This window comes from Triplophysa rosa, linkage group LG11 (genome assembly GCF_024868665.1).
Source record: "Triplophysa rosa linkage group LG11, Trosa_1v2, whole genome shotgun sequence".
Taxonomy (NCBI): Eukaryota; Metazoa; Chordata; class Actinopteri; order Cypriniformes; family Nemacheilidae; genus Triplophysa; species Triplophysa rosa.
The window spans coordinates 13340797-13365185 of NC_079900.1; the positions used below are offsets into that span (position 1 = coordinate 13340797).

The 24389-nt window shown below is 39.1% G+C and overlaps 1 gene segment (V, D, J or C); it reads right to left on the reverse strand.

Annotated features, from left to right (window-relative positions):
• Positions 1 to 14579: 14579 nt before the first annotated feature.
• LOC130560958 (Ig gamma-2A chain C region, membrane-bound form-like) lies at positions 14580 to 19674 on the reverse strand. The segment is given in 8 exon segments: positions 14580 to 15055; positions 15162 to 15201; positions 15461 to 15615; positions 16556 to 16858; positions 16953 to 17258; positions 17383 to 17670; positions 17884 to 18174; positions 19627 to 19674. Coding segments are annotated over 6 exon segments (1326 nt in total).
• Between the last annotated feature and the right edge of the window lie 4715 nt (positions 19675 to 24389).

The window sequence follows — 24389 nt, forward strand, 5'->3', positions numbered from 1 at the left end:
CATTTTTACAGTATTTAGTGACACTTGTGTTTGTCTTCTCCTTTACTCATCAAGCTGTGATGTCTGACCTCTTCCATAGAGCCTTAACATTCAATATTCTGTGTAGACTTGAAACTTTTTCTGATCGGATTTGCACGTATGATCGTGCATATGATCAGCTCTGTGCTATCGTGTCTCTTAAAGGGATATTTCACAGGCAAAACAAACATTTTTTACTGACTCTCAAGGCATCCAGACTGAAAATGACTTTCTTCTTTAAGAATAATGCAGTCTAAGTTATAGAAGAATGGGAGTGAATGGGCTTTGACTTTTTGAAGCTCCAAAAAGTGCATCCAATCGATCAAAGAACTGCTCGACACGGCTCTGTGGTCTTAACAAAAGGTCTTCTGAAGCAAATCGATGCGTTTGTTTAAGAGAAATCAAATAATAGTCTTGTGCTGGTTTCGCTTGTTTATTGTGGGATATTGTAAGGAGTGTCCAACGCCAGGTAAAGTACATAAACGGTGCACTCGGTCAAGTCAGTGTGAGAAGCAGTTTAGCAGCATAAGTTAACAGAAGCGTGTAAGTGTATTGATTCTTGTCTTATTGAGTTTAGCTCAGTGTCGTTGCTAGGAAACGTTGCTTTGTTTACTACCGCCGTGTCATGTGTTGAAGTTGCGTTTGTTCTCGTCTAGTCTTGTGCTGGTTACTGTCATCCACCCTGTTAAAACTCATGTTGTAGTTATCTATCATCCCCCAGATCAGCTTGGACATTTTTTGGAGGAGTTGGATTGCGCTTCTGTCATCCTTCCCTGAGGATGGTACTCCTCTGGTGGTACTTGGAGACTTCAACATCCACCTTGACAAACCACAGGGTGCCGACTTCAACAGCCTGACTGCATCGTTTGACCTCTAGTGAGTAACCACTTCATCAACCCATAAGTATGGTAATCAACTAGATCTTATCTACACACTCTACTGCTCCACTCATCACTCTCAGGTCACCCCGCTGCACACGTCAGATCATTTCCTCATCACTCTTGATCTCGACCTAACTTTTCCAGACACTACACACCCTTCCCCACTGGTCACGTTCCGATGCAACCTACAAACACTCTCTCCCTCCCGCTTATCCTCTACAGTCTCCCGCATATCCTCTACAGTCTCCGCCACGCTCCCTCCCTCTGAACAGCTCTCTCTGTTGGATACTAACAGCGCCACCGATGTCTCCTCTGCGAAAACGCAGTACTACCACTCTTACAACCAACCACTCAACAACTCGCCTGACTCTCGTACTCTCTTTAAAACCTTCTCTGCACTTCTTCTCCCGCCTGCCCCCTCACCTCCTTCTGATTTCACAGCTGATGATTTTGCGTCTTTCTTCGTATAGAAACCGACCACCATCAGCAGTCAGTTCTCTGCGCCGCTGCCTCTTGAACACGCCCAAACCCCTGACACATGCTCGCTCCCCTCTTTCTCTCTCTTATCTGAAGATGATGTTTCCAAGGTAATTTCTTCTAACCACACGACTACCTGCCAGCTAGATCCCATCCTCACCCATCTCCTCCAGGCCATCTCTCCAGCGGTTGTTCCTGCTCTGACCTACATTATCAACTTGTCTCTCTCCACTGGTACATTTCCCACAGTCTTCAAAGAGGCCCAGTCCTGCACTGTTAGATAAATGATGTTTTATTAACAAAGTTCAGGAGAAGCCGGAGCATATAATTAAGACCGGTGGTTCGCTATCAGCAATCACGACTCTACCCTATCAGCTCAAGCGGACCAGCACATAAATAGACCAGGAATCCTACCTGAAACCATCTCTAAAGGATTAAACATGCCTCCACCTCCCTGGCTCCTCTCCCCGAACGCGAATATCTAGCAGGACTCCGGGGGGTGAGTTCTGGGTTTGGCCGTTTCTGAGCTCGGTGCACTCGCCCCTATTGGGGGGAGAGAGCGTACCAGGTTCGGAAGGAACCTGCGAGCTCGGAGCCCGCTCCCCGGACAGCACGCCAAATATGCATACCTTTACTACCCCTGCTATTTTTATTATCTGCACAGGTGAACTCATGAACTACAGACCGGTATCTCTCCTCCCCTTCATTGGCGAAACTCTTGAGTGTGTTGTATTCAACCAGCTCTCCTCCTTCCTCACGCAGAACAACCTCCTGGACAGCAACCAGTCTGGTTTCAAGAGTGGTCATTCCACAGAGACTGCACTGCTGTCGGTCTTTGAAGCCCTGAGACTGGCAAGAGCAGCCTCCAAATCAGCACCACCACATCCTCCAGTCGACCCTCAGGGCTATGGGTGTCTCTGGAATGGTGCTTAATGGTTCAAGTCTTACCTCTCAGGTAGGTCATTTAGAGTATCCTGGATAGGTGAGGTCTCTGAGTCCCAACATCTCAATACAGGGGTGTCTCAGGGCTCAGTGCTCGGACCGTTGCTCTTTTCCATATACATGATATCCCTTGGTTCTTACATTTGGAAACATGGCTTTTACTATCACTGCTATGTGGATGATACACAACTCCACCTGCCATTTCAGCCTGACGATCCGGCTGTTTCTGCACGTATTTCAGCATGCCCGAGTGAAATTTCACTCTGGATGAAGGACCATCACCTGCAGCTGAACCTTGCAAAAACAGAACTGCTTGTAATCCCGGCCGACCCGTAAAAAATTACTCTCACGAATCCTTCTCTGGATCTGTTTCACATTTGTGCAATGATCTGCCCGCTGCTACAAGATCAGCAGATTCTGTAGCCATCTTCGGCTGAAAACACATCTCTTCTATCAGCACCTGACCGATTAGTTCTGACTTCGATTTCTTTTCTACTCTTTCTAACCTTAAAAAAAAGCCTTAGCTTTGTATAATGTAGTAAGCTATATGAGACCAGTTTTACTGCACTTATGCTTTTTGTTGTTCCAATTGCTTCTATCGTTTACCTCATTTGTAGGTCGCTTTGGATAAAAGCATCTGCTAAATGACTAAATGTAAATTTAATGTAGAAATATCCATATTGACAGCGCTATTAACGTTGATGTATAGCTTCTGTTATCCCTCTGCTGGAAGCCTGGGCGTGGCGGGCAGGGCTGGAAGCCTGAGCGTGGCGGTCAGGGCTGGAAGCCTGAGCATGGTGGGCAGGGTTGGACGACATGGAGGCGCAGGCAGGGCTGGAAACCTGGATGTGGCAGGAGAAGTCAGAGCTGCCATCTTAGCTGAGGCACTTGGCTCGGAAGAGTACAGGGTGTTCATCTTGTCAGCGGCCTCTGGAGCGGGAGAGCAATACACAGCCCAGACACACCACAAGGTCCAACCACTACCGGCAGAGCTGACTCCAGGGACAGGACCTCAGGAACAGACGCCTCCCGGACCACTACTAGGGACAACCGGTATGGCAGCCACGATGACTGGATCTCTGGACTGGCGTCCATCTTGGAGCGGGCTCTGGACTGGTGGCCCTGATGACCGGGGTGCCCACCATTACCGTGGAGCATGCAGCCTCTGCGACTGGCCTGCTTCCAGGGCCCCCGGAGTCTGAGGCCTGCTGCCCTCCCCCAAAAAAATATTTAGGGGAGCCTCTTCCTCCACCTCTCCTAGGTGAAGGGAGACCCACAAGACAATAATGCAAAGTCAATAAACTCAGCCAAGGACCCTTGAGGACCAGGGCCAGATTAACACTTCACTGTACCCGGGGCAACAATATTCAAGGGCCCCATCATCACGACCCCAGGATCACCATAATCTGGCAAAATACAGAATAAATTACAGTAATACAGTAAATATACTCAATATTTCAATAACTAACTGTCATCAAGTGCATTTTGATGTACAGATGTGCAATTGCTCATAGAACTACAAATGCACCACAGTGTTCTCTTGTCAAGGCCACTCACTCATGATGTTATGAAAACAAAACGCATTGGCATCAGTATAATCTGGCAAAATTGACCCACTACATAGAGAGTGAAGGAAGTGTCCTCCATTTTCACAAAAAAATAAATAAGCAACCACTTTCAAAGCATCCAATATTTATTTAACAACACCTACTCCCAACACAAATGTATTGAATTGATAGAGCCATCACAGAGGAAGTCCACAGACAAGACACAAACAAAAATCCATAATCTCCTAGAATCAAGTAGCATTTTGGTCCTCAGCTCATTTTAAACAGAAATCACCCTGTCACCTCAGAATTCAACAGGACAATCAAGTTATAGTGCAATATAAACATTTTGAAATCTGCTGTTTTCTCTCAACAACAATAAACAATTTACAGCATTTTCATGGAGCCACCACAAGGAAAAAATAAATAAAATGCAGTATCATCTGCTCCTAAACTCATTTTAACTTGTTTTAAAACAGAAAACAACCTGTCACATCACAGTTCAACAAGACAGGCAAGGGTTAAACATTTTAGTGCAAGATAAACATTTGGAAATCTGTCAATTTCTCTCAATTAGACAAGACAAAAAGAAATGCTACATAATCTGGCAATGAAGCAGATCGTTGGTGAGGGAGCGTGTCCTACTCCCAAGTCCGGACTCCCTCACCGAAGCAAGACACTTGGCAGACCGGTTCTGGAAAGCTGCAGGCCCTCGGAAGATCGCCTCTTCACGGAGCGGCTCTGTAACCGGCCCCCACAGTGCAGGATCCACAGGGAGTAGAGGCGTTGAGGTACAGGGGCTGCTCGCAGACTCGACGAGCGGCTCAGATGGCGGTGAGACTCGACCATCACCGCTTCCCTCAACGGTCGCACTCGCAGCAGAATCCGGGCCGTCGGTTAAAGATGCTGCCGGGGGCTCTTCGCTCTCGGGGCTGTGAACATTAGCTAGCGCCGGCAGTGAAGAAATGTCCTGGCTAGCTGAGCTGTCCTCGTTGACGGATGCTGCCTTAGCAGAACAGTTGCTAACGTTTACTAGCGTGAAGAAATTCCCTATTTTCGGTATATATTTTAAATTTTCTGCGTTCCTGATATCCTTCTCCTTTTTTAATTTCCGTTTAGCGCTCCCACTTAGCTTCTCCATGTTTGCATTTTTTGAGTTGTGTTGTGTAGCGGAGCTTGCCGTCACGCGACCGGCTCAGTGCACATTGATTGGCGTCACCGCCCTGGGCCCTTTAGAGGTCGTGGGCCCCTGGGCAATTGCCCAGTTGCCCATATGGTTAATCCGGCCTTGTTGAGGACCATAACGGGATATTGTGCTTTTGTATTGATTGTTGAGACTATCACAGAACAGTTCAATTAGCACAGTCCGGGTATAGGGAAAAACAAGAAATGTCAAAGAAAGTTTGCACATGGTCCTCGAGGGAATTATTACCTTGGCAAAGACGGGCCAAATGAACTGCTGGATCCATAAGCGGTCAGTCGTTCTGTAACATTTGAGTAATCCAGGCAGGAAGCGGATCCACATGCAGTATTAGATTTATTAATAATAAGACAAGTACAATCTAAAAATAACAAAGAAACTAGAGTTATCCAACTAAACCATAAAACATCAGGGACTCCAAAACAACCACTGACAAATGACAAATGAAACACTAGGGATATATATACACTTGGGAATAACAAGCAGGAAAACAAGGAACACCTGACAATAATTAACACTGAAACTATATTTAAAGAAACTACAAAGAACTACAAAATGACATGGGGAAACAGGAACTCAGGAAAACAAACTAAAAGTCCAAAAGACAGGGGAAGACTGAATCGTGACAAGAGCAACATGCAACGAGTCCGCGTTATTTTTGGGGCAACTTGTTTGACGTGCACCATCAGTACACGGTACGCATTTCATTGATTTTAAACACAGACGACAGTTTGTCAGAGTTTGCAATGCAGAAGCGGTGTGGTGCCATTAGCCTGTCAAATTAGTGCCTTACAGTAGCTTTAACAAATTTGAACAGAAGTTCAGAAATATACGAGAATGCACTTTATTTGCACGCAACTCCTTTCATGCGTACTCTGAATTTATTGGAAGGGAGACAGAGAATGCACTGATTCTAAACCTACATTCTTAAAAGAAAGACATAGGTAGGCCTACTTATTTGATTTAGGCCCTACCGGTTTTTATGATGCAGATGTAATGTTAACGTTTCTTCTATCGCTTCTGCTGCCTGAATGGATGTTTTTGTCCGCACGCAGGTTAAAATTGTAATGTGCGGGAGCTTCAATGAGTCTGCGCGCGACCGTTCTTAAAGAGAACATTGGTTGTAATATTTCTGTACCCATGCTTTTACATTTTTAACAAAACGTTGCCTGTGAGTAAACAGTAATTAGTGGACCCCTTGCAGTTCCATCGCGGACCCCTTAGGGTCATCAACTTCTTTTTGATAAGGATTGTATGATTTTTTTATAATTTCATTATTTTAATTAAATATATTAAAAGTCTACCGAAAGTATACTTGCAATAGTTCCTCTTCAGTATATCTTTAGCTGGACCTCAGCACTACTTCTGCACAATTAAAGTACCAATTAGTTGTTCCAATTTAGAAGACTTTCAGTGTACCAATTTAGCCTATACCAAAAGTACAATTGCAGGGTATTTTTATTAAGCACATAGGCTATGTGTGAATGGATTTGCAATTATATTATTTATAACCACTGGCAAAACATGGCTATCCTGATTTGCCAATTGGTTGATGTCCTTAGGGCAACATCATGTTGACCCTGGGACAACATTTAAATCAACCAATCAGATTTCAGAAATAAATTTACAGTTTATTTTAAGTTTAATTTTACAACCAGGATTAGGTGCTTCTAGACCATTGTTTTTCACTTATCATTTCCCTCTGATTTTAGGGGTAAGTTATGGTTATTATGGGTTGGGGTTTCGTGTGGGTTTAGGATTTATTTATAAAAATCATTATTATTCATATTTACCACTCGGGGGCGTCAGTGGAAAACTTTATGAATAAGCATGCAGGCTACTTTTGGTTTTTTTAAAGTTGCCACAGTGACTTTCGTCTTTAGTTTTCTTCTTTTAATGTCTTTAATAGTGTTAGTGAAGAAGGCAGACATTCAGATGTTACATTTTGTGACAACATCTAATTATAAACCGAACAATTATGCGTTGTTAACCACTTGCCAGCTCGTCTTCCCTTTACTTCAGTACAGTAACAGTATAGTGAGGTTAGTACAGTAAAAAGTAGGCTACATTTATTTCATTTTCAATTTAAAAATCATATAATGTTAGGCTTTGTAATGAATGTGCACTTAAAATAAGGGCTATTTAAAAAAAGATTTTTAGAAATCCTTAGTTTTGCTTACACACACTAAGTAATTAATGTAACACTTCGGTTTAAACACAAATGATGTTTTATTAACAAGGTTCGGGAGGAGCACGTGCAGATAATGAACTCGGCTGGCTTTCGATAAACAATCACAGCAAACTCAGCAATCATCCTAAATCAAGCCACCTCACCTCCATTCTCGCGGACGTTTCAAAAAATTGATGCTCAGACGCACTCGCAAACACAGCAGCTTGTTTTTGATTTTTGATAAACTATTCCTAAATGAGAACTAAACTCTAAGAAGGATTTCATCAACACAGGGCAGACGTAAGGTATCCAAGGGATCCTGCGTAGTTTAAAAGCGCTGCAACCACGCAGCATGCCCGCTAAGGAAAATTCCTTTAGTTTTAATGGTGTCCGAAGACAGACGTTTTACTTGGTGCTCATATGTGTATAAGGAAATACTCCATATTCTCTGCTCTTTTCTTCTTTTAGATGTGCTGCCTGTGGCCCCATAAGCATGGCCGCTCATTGCACGTCTTTTCTCTCTGGATCCAGAAGCTATTGGTCCACATCAGCCTATGTGTTGTCCTTTCTGTTTTGCCCACTGCCCTTGACCAGTCCTCTTTCTCCTGCCTGCTTGTGTGCTAGTAAATAAAATATTAATTCATATCTGCAATTGAAACCCGTCTTCATTTTCAGACAGGCAGAATGCGCATTTGAAAAAATCTTTGAGATTGAACATTGTTAGATCGAAGATTGAATAATTTTATTTGTCATTTAAACATTTTCTGTTTCACACTGTTTTCATGCAATTCATTCACCTGCTGCAGCCTAGCCATAGACATAGATGTGATGCAAAACATGCCCAGCTCCAACCCAACCCGACGTTATGCCATGCACCACTGGATGTTCCTGAATCCAATGTACCCAGCTCCAGTGCGTGCTGAGGTCTGTGTAAAGTTAAAAATCCAGTGAATGACCTTTTGACCTGACCTGATTTGGGGTTGTGGTGCATGCATACGTGTCTTTTGCATTCGCGTTGCGTGCATTCACACTTATAATACGTCGGTCTAACGCGTCCGTTACGGCCCCGTAAATTAGCGGCCCAACGGGAAAACGCCCGGTACGCCAGATGGCCAGTCCGCCCCTGCATATACCTACTTAACTTCCCAAATAAATTTATGCCACAATAATTATCTTAATCTGAACGAAACATAGGTTTAATTTACTGTTCATCCTTTATATTAAGTTGTATGGCCTGTACACTAATACCAGTTTGTTTGTCTCTCCATGTCTCATCCCTGGATTCACGGGGACTCCTGAGGCTGCAGACCAGCTCCAACCCAGCCTGATGTATTAAATGTTCTTCCATGCATCGTTGAGGGGACCGTGGCCCTCAGGCCAGCTCCATTCCAGACTGATGCTCATCCCTGCACTGCCATGGACTGATGATGCCAACAGACCCTGCCTCGTTTTTCTTTATATCTATGCGATATACTTATTTTATCCATTTTTACTAAATTTTTGTGAAGCTGCTTTGCAACAATGCAAATTTTGAATTGAGTTAAATGTTGAAGTTAAAACTATAACAATGTCTGGAACAATATAGCACAGAAATTAAAATTCATCTATTTTACAATTACCAAACAACAAGTAAAAATATATAAAATGTAATAAAGAAATAAAAAATAAAAATTATGAATATAATATATAATTGTGATATTATTATATAATTATATATAACATACTATATATTATAATATTATATGTAACAGTATTGTATGTACAGTATGTCTGCTATTTGAAAGTTCCACGTTGCATTTAAAAAATACTGTAGAACCTGCTGTCATGGAATAAAGTAATGAAAGTAAATGGGTGATAAGGTCATCACTAATACATCAGCTTGGAATAGCATACAACACCTGTATCTTAAAGCTTGTTTAGCTAAGAGCAGGAGGAAAATTGTATTGTTGTACAAATATAAAATATCTTTATTTAATGCTTGTAATGTCAATGTACTGTATAATCTTTAAACAACCGCGTGGTTCTTCACCTGTTTAAAAACAGGCAGCGGCCTGTAAATACCAATAAATAGCAATATGCAAAGTGTTGAAAAAGCAGTATAAGTGAAAATAGCTGTATTTCTTAACGATTTGCTATTTACACTAACAAAAAATAGCTGTATTTTCTTTGGATTAAGATAACGTTACTATTTGCACCTCAGTATTGTTGTGTATTAAACATTTTGCAATTAAAACAGAGTGTAAATTATTATATTTATAAAAATTATTAAAATGATTGCAACTCATTGAGATATTAAAGGCCTACACCAACCCCTAACCTTACCCTAAACTTAAACTGTATGAATAAAAATGAATTTTAAGTGTTAAATCAATTTTATTGAAAACAAAAGCCTTTATGATCTTTAAGGTAATAGAATAATATTAAAGTGTGCCTTCAACGAGAGGTGGTTTAGAACCCCGATCTCCTGTGCTAGGCTATACTGACCTTACACCTTACGCCACTGGGCAGCCTATTGGTTGGATGTGTTAATAGACACTGGTTTAAAAAAACGTTAATTTGGAGATGTAGACGTCACGTCAGGTCGTCACGTGGGTCACCCGCACTGTTAGACGCTCAAAGCTCAAGACGTTCGGTCAGACGTTCGATTAGACGGTCGGTCGATCGATCGAACGTTAGGTTTTGGCATGGAGTACCCGCCATACGGAGTACCCGCCATAATGCAGATGCATAAACCACACACCATAGTAGTAGGGCTCGCAATATTTCCGTATTTCGACCCAATTCAATAACGGTACTCCAATGCCAATACATTAACGTTTCAATGGCTGTACACTCATCTTCTGCGAAGTGAAACAATAATCTTGCAGGAAACAATTAATTCTGTCGTTCCATGCAGTCGCTCTAATTAACCCGAATTCCATGCCTCATTACAGATACTTTACTATTTATCATTTATAAACTGAGTTTTTCTGGTGTTTGAACCTCCGAACACGCTGTTACGCAAGAAGCTGGGTGAGTACAATCTTTCTACTTTAAAAATATATGTAGCTGTATCCTCTGTCACCCCGCGCTGACACTGCTGCACTCAAGTGTGAGATATCGCTGGCCAGCACGGCGCACTTCCTCTGGCGCCCATACTGTTCAGCGAACGGCAGTTGAGCCGAACGTAAACTTCTGGAGATTAGTAAATATAATCGGCGCTTCCGAAAGTGACTGCGGGTTAACTAAAATCTGTCTGTATCATCCAGCGGCATATACGTTTTCTACATAGCGTGCCGTTCCCATTCACATCTTGCCCAAAATAATGCACGCAGCTGTCACTTTAAGTCAACACAAACAGCGGTATGCATCAGAATATTCGACCGGTGCATAACAGCAAGATCTCCCTCGTCTCTCGTCTGCCAACCCGAATAAAACTGCATCTTGGACTCATGACCCCAGCCTCAAATGTTAACTCTGGAATCATTTATTGTGTTCGACTATACAAGATGCGTACAGCAATTGAAGATATGACAGCATTTTTTATTGAGAACGTTTGGGTGATGGTAACATGCTCACTCTCTGCGTCTCTCTGCTCGTGCATACAGCTAGGCATCATGCACACGTGGGCTATAATCCATCTGCCAGCACAGGTATAACCTACTCAAGACTTCATCACAATCGATGTAAACTCATAATGGTCGTTTTAACCTTTGCAAAACAGACCTTGTGCATTCACTGAAGTTTTAGCGACATTACTACGCTCACAAACTTTGCCATGCGAAAGTAAACATCATCGCATACCTGCCAGTCACATGGGCTCTTGGGCGGTCCCAGGCCAGAAAGCGAACAAGTTCCCAGATTTTCAGTATCAGGTTCCGGCTATACGAGACTACATTTGATCACAACCACTTCCTGATCAATCCCTGCTCCTGCCCTCACGAGAAAGGGCCTACAGTCTTCAGGCTGCAGTAGCAGGCCATCTGCAAACCCGGGCCGCGCTCCAGAATCCACCGCTGCTAGCCCTCGACCGCTTCTCCACCCATCCAAGCCCATCACCGCAACCTTCCCAGCACCCTGCTGGCCCACACCGCCACAAGCCACCTCAGCAACCCGAGCACGCCTCCGCCAGCAGCACAGACCTTTCCTTAGCCCTTCCCTTCCTCCTCATTTGCCCTTGCCCAAGGAGCGGACCTAAGCGTGAGGCTGCCTCCGTCCTCGGCTCCGGCGGCCACCTCCATTCCTCCTCTCTCTTCCTCAGGCCCGCCCTCCCTTCACACTGGCATCTGCCGCTCTGATGACATCCCATCAAATGCCCTGGATCTGGACCTCAGCTCCTCAGCACCCCTTGCAAACCTCCATGCAGCTCCTTTAAAGGGTATCTAAGCAGAAATACATAATTTCACAAACCCATCTATGGCTCACCCTCCCCAGCAATAGCCAGCTCTCAGACATTGATACTCGTCAAAGGTGTTGAAAGAGCCCAGCCCAGACCCCAGAAAACCAATCACCCTGGAGTCATTAACTAAATGCATTTACACTGCAAGGCTACCATTCAATCCCCACTGCATGCATGCTCGACGCCATGTTCACACTAGCCTTCTTCAGCTTCCTCAGATGCTCTGAACTAACCACCATTCCAACTTCAACCCAAAAGTCCACCTAACCATCTCAGAATTTTCAGTTGTAGACACCAAATCGATCTCCTATTTCATCAAGCACAGCAAGACCAATCAAACGAAAAGAGGACACTACATCTAAATCTTCAACCTACAGTCTCCCATCCAATCTTCTCAGCCTACCCGCATTTCCAACGCCTACAGGTTAAGAGGCTCGGAACTCTCCACCACTTCCAGTTTCAACTCAAAACTCCACACAATCATCTTAGACCTTTCAATTTTAGATACCAAAACAATCTCCTATTCCATCAATCGGTAATCCTCCTCTAACTCGGAGCACCTGCCCCTTGACCGGGGAGAACGCCCCGGGCTTGGTGTGTGCCCGGACCCGGATCATACCCCAGAAATGCAATTAATGCAGGACAGCAGCTGGAGCAACGTATCCCCCAAAGAGGCTGGCTTGAGTTGACGAGATGCTGTCCCTGCTTGGAGTAGGGCTTTCGTTGCGGGTTCTTACGGGAGCGAACGTGTCTGTTGCGCCGAGGAAAGAAGATAAGGCTCTGGTGGAACGGGCACTACAGCGGTAGTGTGGAGTATAGATAGCAGGTGCTCCGAGTTTGAGGAGGATTACCGAGCTCGGAGCCCTTGCCCCGGGACAGCACGCCAAACACGCATACTTATCCATCCCATTACATTAGCTGCAAGGCGAACTCGTGAAATGCAATGTGCAATACTGACAAAAATAGGCAACTCTTTGACAAAACTGAATCTTTTCTATTTAAAAGTATTAATCTCAAATAGGTAGTCTGGTTTTTCATGATTTTAGTGTTTGCTTGGTTTATGTATTAGGGAGTTTGGTTAATGTGTTGGGACAACATGACTGATTTTCATTGATCAACTGCAATATGCAGAAAGTTTAGTATATCTACATGCTTTGTTTTCATGACTGTAGGGAACTTGCAATGTTTTTGAGCATGATGAAACATAAGGACATTTGTTAGTGTTTATTATTCTGTTGTTATCTTCAGTTTCACTTACGTTGAGAAGAAATACATTGTCTACCTTCTTGCATGTATGCTTTACTTAAGGAGACACTGTAAAAATGCAGTAAACATTCAAAGCTTTCTAAGAAGATTAACCATCAGTGTAAACACAGTTTCAGTTCTGCAGGTGTGAGAACAAAGAGGAAGAAAGAGGGCCTAAATACTAAGATCTTTCGCTGATCTAATTTTGACTCTTGGAAACAACTCTGGTATACCATTGGGAGGTTTTAGTCAAATAAATACCTCAAGTCTACCGCATTTTTCATAGACCATGTTAGGTGGATTATTATTTAGAGTTAGTTTTTTTATATTTTAGAGTTACTATATTCGTAAAAAATGCACAAACCTACCTGAAATTCAATTTAGACAAGTATAGACACAAACACAAAAACACATGCGGGTCATGGTCTCTTTATTTTTTTATTTTAGGTGTGGCGGTCAGAATGCAAGATAGACACAGTTATGGACTTTATGATTCCCGGAGGGTGATTTATTCAAGGTAAGTGACCGGGAGACCCGAGGTGAGAGCTGTAGGGGCATTAACTCCGTTGGTTCGTGCATTCGGGGAAGTGTTCCTTGATGTGACGTGGGTGCCTGCTAGTCATCAGCCGCTGGCATCTGTATTAGAAAAGATAACATACAGTTAGCAAGAAGTTCAGGGAGAACAAGCTCGTCCTTTCTTCTCCGTTGGCTGTTTATATAGGGCGAGCTTGATGGGGATCAGGTGCTGACGACTAGCAGGTGTGGTGGCTTGATTGCGCCATTTCCGTGGCGACGCTGATCTGCCATTGGTCTGCTTGCCACATAGGCCTATTTAAAATCAAGCCTAATTTGCCATTTTATTAGTAAGTAGATGATACGACTTAATGATCATCCACACAGAACATTAAAATGATTCTATTATTGACATACTCTTGTAATCTTGTGTAAAATGTGCTTGTTTCTTTCTTCTTTCTTTTCTTTATTTATTAAGCACAATTTAATACAACTGTTGTTGTCCAATGTGCTGTACAAGGATATAAAAAAATACACATCCAACATACACATCCAACAAATGTGCTTGTTTACATATTATAATTATTTATACTTATTTATTTTTGATCAGGAATTATTCAAATATCAAGCTTTATATTGTCATGCATTGTTCATTCCTGATACCAGTTTTTAGGTAATCTAAGTTTTATTTTTCTATGTTTGCTGTGTTATTAGATATCTCAACTTCCTGGAGGTTTCAACAGTTTGCAGATGCTTTGTGTGATGTGCATCAGTGCACAATGAATGCTATGCTTTGGTGGTCACACTGTTCCCCTGAGACAAAATATTTCAATTTTACAACAGAGAAGAGAGGAGAGAAAAACCCTTTATTGTGATAACAGCAATACTCCAACTCCAGCATGTCTAGAAAGTATGTCATTTGTGCTCACTTTCGGTCCTAATTGAAAGGAACTAAATATTTTACTTGTAAAATTGCAGTTATTTTATAGTACACAACAACTACTAATTCTTTCACATGACAAAATAAGATTAATTTAAAGTAAACATTGTAAGACTAGTATAAAAGAGATGAGTGTGACACTGACTGCATGTTTGTCAATATCTTCAAAGATCTACGAATGTAATCTCAGTGAAGCTCACTGTACATGTACAGTATGTTTAATTAAAAACTGAACAACAAACACACAGAGAGAGAGACAGAGAGAAAATATTTTAATATACAAGAGTGTATTAACAACAGTGATTCAGTTTCACTTACGTTGAGAAGAAATACATTGTCTACCTTCTTGCATGTATGCTTTACTTAAGGAGACACTGTAAAAATGCAGTAAACATTCAAAGCTTTCTAAGAAGATTAACCATCAGTGTAAACACAGTTTCAGTTCTGCAGGTGTGAGAACAAAGAGGAAGAAAGAGGGCCTAAATACTAAGAAAGATCTTTCGCTGATCTAATTTTGACTCTTGGAAACAACTCTGGTATACCATTGGGAGGTTTTAGTCAAATAAATACCTCAAGTCTACCGCATTTTTCATAGCCCATGTCAGGTGGATGATTATTTAGAGATAGTTTATAGTTAGATTTTTTTATATTTTAGAGTTACTATATTCGTGAAAAATGCACAAGCCTACCTGAAATTTTATTTAGACAAGTACAGACACACAAACACATGCGGGTCATGCTTTCTAAAACAAACACAGAGAGAGAGAGAGAGAGAGAGAGAAAAGATTAATATACAACAGTGTATTAACAACAGTGATTATATTTCAAATAAATGTACAAATAAATAACCTCTTAGTCATCATTTTCTTTTTTAATTTCACTGTTTTATCTGAAAAAGAAAGACAGTAATGATTGTTTGACATGTATAAAACAATTCAGTTACATAATACAAGGACAAATATTGGTACAGTGTACAACAGTAGTAGTAACCCAGGATTTAAAATGCTCTGTACTCTATTTTTGATAAGTCAATAATTATTTAAAATGACATACTGTAAATAAGTATTACACTGTATGTACACTGTACAACAGTAATCCAGAATATATTTATTTTAAAACTCTCTATACTCTGTTGATACGTGGATTACCTTAGACAGACTGAGTAAAGCGCCGTAAGTCAGAGAAAAGAGGAAGAGGAAGATGAATGATGTGGCAGTAGACCAGAGACTTCTGAACTCATCCTCCTCTAAAACATCTTCATTGCAGTGCAATGCAAAGCCTGTCTCAGGTTCTGGAGGCTCATCTGGAAAATACATGTATGTGAACACAGCATCCAATACAGTGTCCAGTGTAGTCATCCTATAGTTAAAGTCCAATAAATTTGACCAGAAGTCTAGTTTGTGTTACAAGAGCAAATAACGCCCATACAGTATGTACTGCATAGATTCATTTTAAATATTGCACTAGTTTTTTATGTGTTCATTGCTGCAACAGCATAAGCTTTGTTTACAAATGCATATTTTTAAATATAAGCTATATTAATTGTTAAAGTTACAAAGTTCAACGATGTACAAGTTAATGCAATATCTTTAAAACACATTTTACTCTGTGTCTATATTAAATGCCAAAAAATTATTATTGTAGATTTCAGATTAGGTTGTAAATCTTTGCAGTATAAGTGGCATTACTATGTGTTGTGTCTACAAAACATATAGGGATTTTTTTTACTGAATGAACCACACACACACACACACAGATTTTTAAGCCTCCAATAAATGCTGGACTAAAACATGCAAACACACAGATTTATTCCTTAATATTAGAAAGAGACATAAAAGAAAAACCAAAAGCTAGGATGTTAAGTTTTGGTAAAATGACAACGGCAGACTGCATGAAAATAAACAGTGACACAATAAACATAGGACAAAACATAAATCAGCATATTGAAGACAAGTATCACACATTCACATAGGTCATCAGAAATTTTTGCTGTTGGGTTTTAAATAGATGTTTGTCTTGCACTTAATGTCAGTCCTCCTGACATGCAATAACATTTTCAATTTTAATAGTTTTGGGTGTAATTGTTGTTTGACCCATGCAGTACAGTGATACAAACATTTATGTAGAAAAAAACGCACACAACAAGATAGAAAAGATAACAATTTAAGAAAGCAACAGGACAAAAACATGTCAGACCTAACAATAATCACGGGCAACGCAGACAGGACATTCAGGACATTTACTTTGGCTTGTTGATTTTGGTGTTGGCTTTTCTCCCTTCATGTTGGCATGTTTGACTGCACAGGAGATTGTGTTTTTAGCTAACTCTTCTTTAGATACTTCATAAATGCTGACGACAGATGTGGAGTCCTTTTGACGGATTGGAGCACTGGTATAACCCTCTATATAGTCTCCATTACCTTCTGTCCACATGATATAGACATCACCAAGTTTAGGACTGGTGACCTCACAGACCAAAGACACACGTGTAGGATCAGTGTTGTTAACGTTTTGTTCATAAAGGGTAATATTTGGTGTATTTGCATCTGAATTAAAAAGAAGTGGTAGAATTGTAAATCAATACAAAAAGCACAGATAACAGAAGATAAGTGACTAGGTTATTCTTAAAACTAGACTTACCTCCTTTATTAAAATAGATCTCCTTCTTGATGTTTTTGTCACTGATGCTACAGGTGACCTGTTCACCTTTAAACCACTTCTCTGTATCAACAGTTACATTGTGAATTTTCTGAAACTCTGAAATGTCCTTAGGAGATTGAACAACACCTTTTTGTAATGTTATTGCTTTATTCTCCATTTTGCATGACACTGAAGCACTTTGCACTGAGTTGCGTTCATTTCCAGAAATAACAGCCTGCAAGATTACTTTATTGTGGACAAATAATTCTCTCTGTATTGGTGTCTTCAGAGTCAGTGTCATTGTAGCTACAGCTAAGTACAGAAAGATTATTTAATGTCATACTTCTGTGTAATGTAGGCCTATGTGTATGCACATGCACTTGGTTCATGTTAAAGACACGTGTGAGAAGTGAGTGAGCCATCTATTTACCTTTGAAGTTTTTCGTATCAAGTTGAACTTGGCCCATGTGTGTGACCTCACAGGTATAGTCAATGTGTTTGTTCCATGTCTCACTGTTGACTTTATAAAGATTCAGTGCTGTGTAAAGACGTGTATCTTCATTTTGTTTGTACTCCATTTCTGTCTGTTGCTGCAATATGTCATTATTTAGTTTCCATTGTACAGTGATGCCTTTTGGGTAGTAGTCCTCAATAACACACATGACAGATGTACTTTTCTGAGTTGTAACGGGAATCACGCTCACAGTTGGTGCTTGTGCTGTAATTGAAACAATATAGTTTTGAGACAGTATAACAATTTGGAGGACATTCTAAATTTTCAGTACACAAAACAGTTGTAAGCTTACAATTTCCACACAATGGAAAAGCTTTTTCTGAATGTTTTTGTTTCTGTTTTCAAAGGGTGCATTGCTTCACATGCTTTATCTATTCATCATGTTTATTGAAACATTATGTGTTTGTCTATACGTACCTTTTATGAATGTTTTGTTTTCTGTTTTCGAAGGGTGTATTGCTTGACATGTTATACTTTTTTTCAGTGTCTCTTTGGTAACAGTGATGTGACTGAGTTTCAGCATTTTTTCATTAATTTTTACTGTAGGATACTGGACAAAGTCAGTCAGAGTTTTTCCACTCTGATCTATCCATTTGAAACTGACTGATTCTTCAGGGGAAAAGTCAGAGGCCAGACAGCCAAGCAATCGAGGACCAGAGGAACTACAATCAGACATCATAAAGACTGCTGGTGCTTTGGTAGGGCTACCTAAAAAAAGACACACGCACACATTAATGAAGCCAACCAGTAAAAATTCTTTAAATATACAGTTAGAAATTATAAGCATATAGAAATTCAGAAGATGCCGTGTAAGCAATGTGATTCTTGAATAAAAAAAAAAACAGTTTAGAGTATGTTCTCTTTTAATTTACATTACTCGATTTAGCTAGCTTGACCTAACAATAAGTAACATATTTTTCAAGCATTTTTAGTCCTTGTTAGTTTTTCCTTGTTCGTTAATACAATTATTGTCATTTCATGTTAGAACAATGTAAATTAATGTTAACAGATAGCATGTTTGATTTCAAATGTTAGTAAATGTTAAAATGAACTATGACCAAGATTGAAAGTGTTAATCAAGTATTGCTTGTTGTTTGTTCATGTTAACTATTGTAGTTATCTAATGTTAATAAATAGAACCACATTTTTCACCTGTAGATTGACTATTTGTATTTTTTGTTTGCTTTAGTTAACAGGCTGACAAAAAAAAAACATGTGATTAACGATAATTTCAAGACTCCTCTAGTTAAAAGAAGCTAGCATAGTTATTTTTATGTAGCGAATTGTTCTTCATCATTTGAGTACATTCAACATTACATTCCTATACATCATTAGCATGTAGTCAACTAATAATTTATAAATAAACATAAACATTCAGACTAGGGCTGTTAAGCGATTAATCGCATCCAGAATAAAAGATTGTGTTTACATAATAAATGTCTGTGTACTGTGCATATTAGCTTGGTATTTATAAAAAACATACACATGCATATATTTAAGAAAAAAAATAAACGTTTTAACATAATTTTAATTATTGATAAATGTAAATGAGTAAACATTTCCCAAATATGTACACAGTAGTATGTGTATGTGTTTATAAATTAAAAATTGATATGCACAGTACACAGACATATGTTCTTATTCGTTTGACAGCCCTAATTCAGTCCCACCAATGCTGCCAGGTTAACAGAAGAAAACTATTTAGTTAAATTGGTATCCAAAAGTCACCTAGACACAAGTCTTGACATGACTGTTGAGTATTTTACAATATATTTAGACTATATACTGTATAGTGCTTCACGATGCCATAGAAGAACCTTTTTTTTGTCTAAATGGTTCCAAAAGGAACCGTCAACATCCGAACAAACGTTTCTTTGTGGCAAAAAAGGTTCTTCAGGTAAGAAAGAGATGGTTCTTTAAAGAATCTTTGACTAAATGGTTCTTTGTGGTTATTCTGTGGCATCGCTGTGAAGAACCTTTCAGGCACCTTTATTTTTAAGTGTTTGTGATATGTCCTAAACAGCAAACCACGAAAGATTGCTACCATTTATATTGCTTTATATTATTTTAGTTATTGATGCAATACACAGAAACAAAATCAAATTAAAATCCAAATTTAATAATTATGTAGACAATTATATTGTGCAGAAAAGGACTTACTTGTGACGGTCACTTGTGTGCCTTTGCCCCAGTAGTCAAAGTAAGCATAACCATCACAGTGCTACATTAGCTGACACTGAATGTGCAAAAATCTAGTTCTTCATTTTTTAAATAGAAAGCCTAAGCATTATCGAGCACTAACACAAGCAATTTTGATGACTGAACTAAATCAACTTATAAGTTCTGTATTTTAGTTTATAAATTAGATCCTAATAGGACAAATTCCAGTCCCCCTGTGTCAAAATGAAAATGCTTAATTCATAACTCAAGTTTTCTAGTGATGTAAAATATTATTTACTTGTGACAATATTCAATTTTTTTAAGTTCTGGAAGTTACTTTTAAAAAAATGTTAACATTTTTAAATTCTAAGTTGGAAAGTTCTGAAGGTTTTTAAAAATCTGCATATGAAAACAGCACTGTAGATAATGACAATAAACGGAAACTACTAGTAGTATAGCGAAAATAGTCTAAATGTAACTGACCCTGCTTTAATAAACAATATTCACATTGTTTGGTAATTTTACCCGAGTGCTATATGAAAGAAAACTGTACGAATCAGGAACAGGAATGGGTTGATATAGCCTAATGTTTAGTTACATGCATACATTTAATATCTAGACAAGCAAACTTTAGGAGACATAAGATTTTTAAATAAAAAATATACAGAATACCAACTAGAGGTAAAAGAGGTACAAAGTACTTACTTGTGACGGTCACTTGTGTGCCTTTCCCCCAGTAGTCAAAAGCATCACAGTGTGACATGAGATGTTACCTGATGTGCAAAAACCTTTATCCTCAAATCTTACATATTTTTGTGTATATCGTTTTGTATTTATAACAAATTTCAAGGTCAAATTTCAGAACAAAAACATAACATGTAACAATACTTGTAATTGTAGTAAAACGTATTATACATTTCTTAACCCTATAAGGTCAGTGTTTTCAAACAATTATACCTAAACACCAAAAGAAAGTGAATTTTTCATAACTTACATATACTTGGTAATTACTTCATTTATTTAATTTATATTGATAACTATATAACATTTTATTTATTAATGTTAAGGCCCCATTCTCATGTGTTCATGTGTTTGTTAATGGCATGTTAGTGTTGAATAGCAGAAAAAATGTCAGTGTACTGAATTATTCACACAGCTATCATGACATTGTGCATAAAAAGGGTGTTGTACGAGTGATAAAGAAAGAAATTCATGAGAATAAATGGAAGAAGAAAATGAAGAGATGTGTAGACCATGGGTGTTTGAAACTTCGATTTTCCTGGCTCTTGCGGTTGGCATTAAAAAAGTTTTGTACCAAGAATCAAATCACTCTTTTGTAGATGATAACGGTTGCGGAGGTGATGGACACATAGATGTGCACACATGTTATAAGGACTACAGTCTGCTGATATTACTAGACATCTAAGTTTCCTTGAGTTCACAATGGTTTGCAGCTGTTGTATTGTAATGTGCACTGAAGCACTTTGGTATACTTCACCCTCTTCCCTAGAGACAAACCATTCAAATACAACAACAGAAAAAAAGATCATCAAGCAGAGAAAGTGTAGTATGATATGTGAAAAAAGTTTTATTTACCTTTTATTTCCATATTTAAACACCATGATAATGTGATATTAAGGATTGACCCTGAAAAAACGATGTTATGGATCATAACAATGTAATGCTATATGTTAATTCTTAACCCGCGCACTGCAGTGACAAGAGTTTAAATAATTTTTTGAGACAATAAATGACATGTAAGATACTCACTGAGGTTATTGTATTATGTTCAGTCATTGTGCGTCCCACCCCACTGTGATACACCCCAGCATAAATATTCATTGATTACACAAGTTACTAATATGTTTTTAGTTAGCTTTCGTTTAAGGCTATTTTGTTTGTTTAGCAATGGTAACAAAAACATTTTGCCCATCAGCACACAAAAGGTGTTACATAGCAAACGTTGTGCAGCTTTGTTCCATATTACACAAAATACTGGACCAGATTGTAAAGCTCCAAACAGCTCCAGCAAGCGGTCCATACTATGGAAGCATATTGGTAGCAATTATCAAATTGAAATGCAAAATGACAATGCAGTATGTAAAATGACAATGCATTTACGTCTTTAAATATACATTTAAAATAACATATGTGCAACATTAGGTGCAAAATGAAAATGAAAATTCAATAACACAATTGACATTTGTCCGTTCCTACACTACTTTTAATATTTATTTTGAATGCATATTTTAACGCTCTTTAAGTTGCAAAATTAAAATGAAAATGCATTCCCCGGATTGAGTATATGTGTTTAAGATAGCCAACCAAAACTGTTGAAAAATGATCATTCAAATGTTATTTTCCCTAAATGCATTAACATTCACAGGTTGAACATTTTGGATTGCATTTTCATTACACAGCGCACCGAGTGTTGTAAAATTCAATGTGGACTTGAAAATGCATTTCGAGCTGGCCACGCCCGTGCGGTGTACGTGCGTTGATGTGAGGCTGCAGACAGAGCTGATAAAAGCATTAAATCGCATGCACACGAATTAGAGCACAAAGACAGAAATGGCTTAAGTGTTTCTCAAGATTATTAGGTGTCTGTAGACGATAGAACTAGTAGCTACATTGTTAGAACATCTCGCAGAAAATTCTCTGCCTTATTAGGTGGTGAGCTCGCTATGCTGAATGTCTCATGTATAGACTTTCTCATATGTGTGCAGACGCATTTTCATAATGAACACATTCAGTATTTTAAGTGTTGTTTAGTCACAATATCTTCACACAATCATTCAGAAATGTTCGTTTTATGAGACTGTACAGCCCAAACACGACCCATCCATGTGGAAAAACCCAACACCTGTCTGTACTGTGGTACTTTCGTGCTTGAGGCAGTGGGGAGAGATTATGCACAAATATACATAAACATTGCCAAAGTGAAGATCTGCCCTTATGAAAATTAACCTTGGTTTCTAATTCATCCGGATGCTGCAGTTTGGGCTGTGACAGATCCACTGTAACTCGATTCCTGAAGTTACGGAAACGTTGCGCAACAAAAACAGTTTCTGAGATATTATGTTAAGATATTGACTAAGAAGACAACAAATACTGAATGTGTTGATGATGAAAATGTGTATGGGCAAGCGATTTAATGCTTTTATCATCTCTGCAGCCGGCTGTGGATCTGTCACAGCCCAAACTGCAGCATCGTAAGGGCAGATCTTCACTTTGGCAATGTTTACGTATATTTGTACGCTCAATGTTTACGTATATTTGTACGCACAATGTTTACGTATATTTGTACGCCGACGAGCGTTTGGAGGACCCGCTTACCAACAAGATTGGCTGCGCTGCATCAAGATTGGCTGCGCTGTGAGCAGTGTTGGGCAAGTTACTCTGAAAAAGTAATGAATTATTAGTTACATTCAACAGTGTAATTAGATTACTGTACAAATTACTCTCTCCAAAAGGTATTTAATTACTTATTACTAATTACTTTCTATATCCTATATCAACCTTGGCTAGTTAAGTGATTCAAGGATGTGAAACGGCTCTTTTAATTAATTCAAATAAAAAATATAAAACTACATAAAGTATTATTATTAACTGACCAAAGTATTGCAAATGTGAGAATTATGCATTAAAGCACGGATTTTAAAGTTAGACTTCGAATTTTGATGTCAATTCCACTATTGCACACACATATTACACAAAGTATTTAGCTTAATCACTTCAGAAGTAACTGTAATTAAATTACAGAAAAAAATAAGAGTAATCCCTTACTTTACTTTTTCAAGGTAAAAGTAATTAAATTACAGTATCTAAATACTTAGGAACCAGTTACATCCAACAGCGGCTGTGGGCCTGCAGCTGCAGCTCGTTACTCTTGTGATAGTGAGAGAAGTTAAGTTGTGTTTGTTTGTTCACGGCATTACAGTGATGGATGTTATACAAATGGTTGATATACGCTAGATTTGCAGATCGTTTGAAACTTTTAGATGGAGCGGTCCCAGCACCAAAAGATGCCGGACATGAACCGTTGGCAATCGGCACGTACGTGTATAATGTAAACAACACAAACTTATAGTGAATCAGCAGTTATGCAGCGATAATGCGATGATGTATTATGTCCTCATGATTTAGTTCCTTAATACCCCCTCCCCCCCATGAACACCCCCAGGATGCCGTCTGCTTTCGGAAATAATCGCACATCTTTTATAATTGTGATCAAACTAAATTATCTTCGAAAATACAAAGTATGTAATACTATAGGTATACTCAAGATTAAAATGAGATTGGCAGGAACTGGTCCATTAAGAAACAACCGGACCATTAAGAAAGTTCTTTTAAGACTTTGATTGGGTAAAAGTGTAAAGTACTGTACATATTTGTGAGATTCTTTTATATAAGACAGAAAATATTCATGTTTCTGTCTTGGCTAAAGCCCCTACAATATACTACAATTAGATTGATAGTATTATAGTTTTTACCAAATGCAGCACTGGTATCAAACAAACACATTCTAGTTACAACACTTTTTGTATGGAACTTTATCACAGTGCCAACCCACCCATCCACCCTCATCACTGTGGTATACACATGTGCAAAAACCAAAACACATCTATTGCATGTGGAGTTAGACACAGAGGTACACCCTACAAATTTTAGTTAAACTTTACACAGAATTTTACACAGAGTTTCAATGCAGAAATTCAAAACCCCTTTTTATCACTACAAGCGTGAATAACATGGGCTGTAAT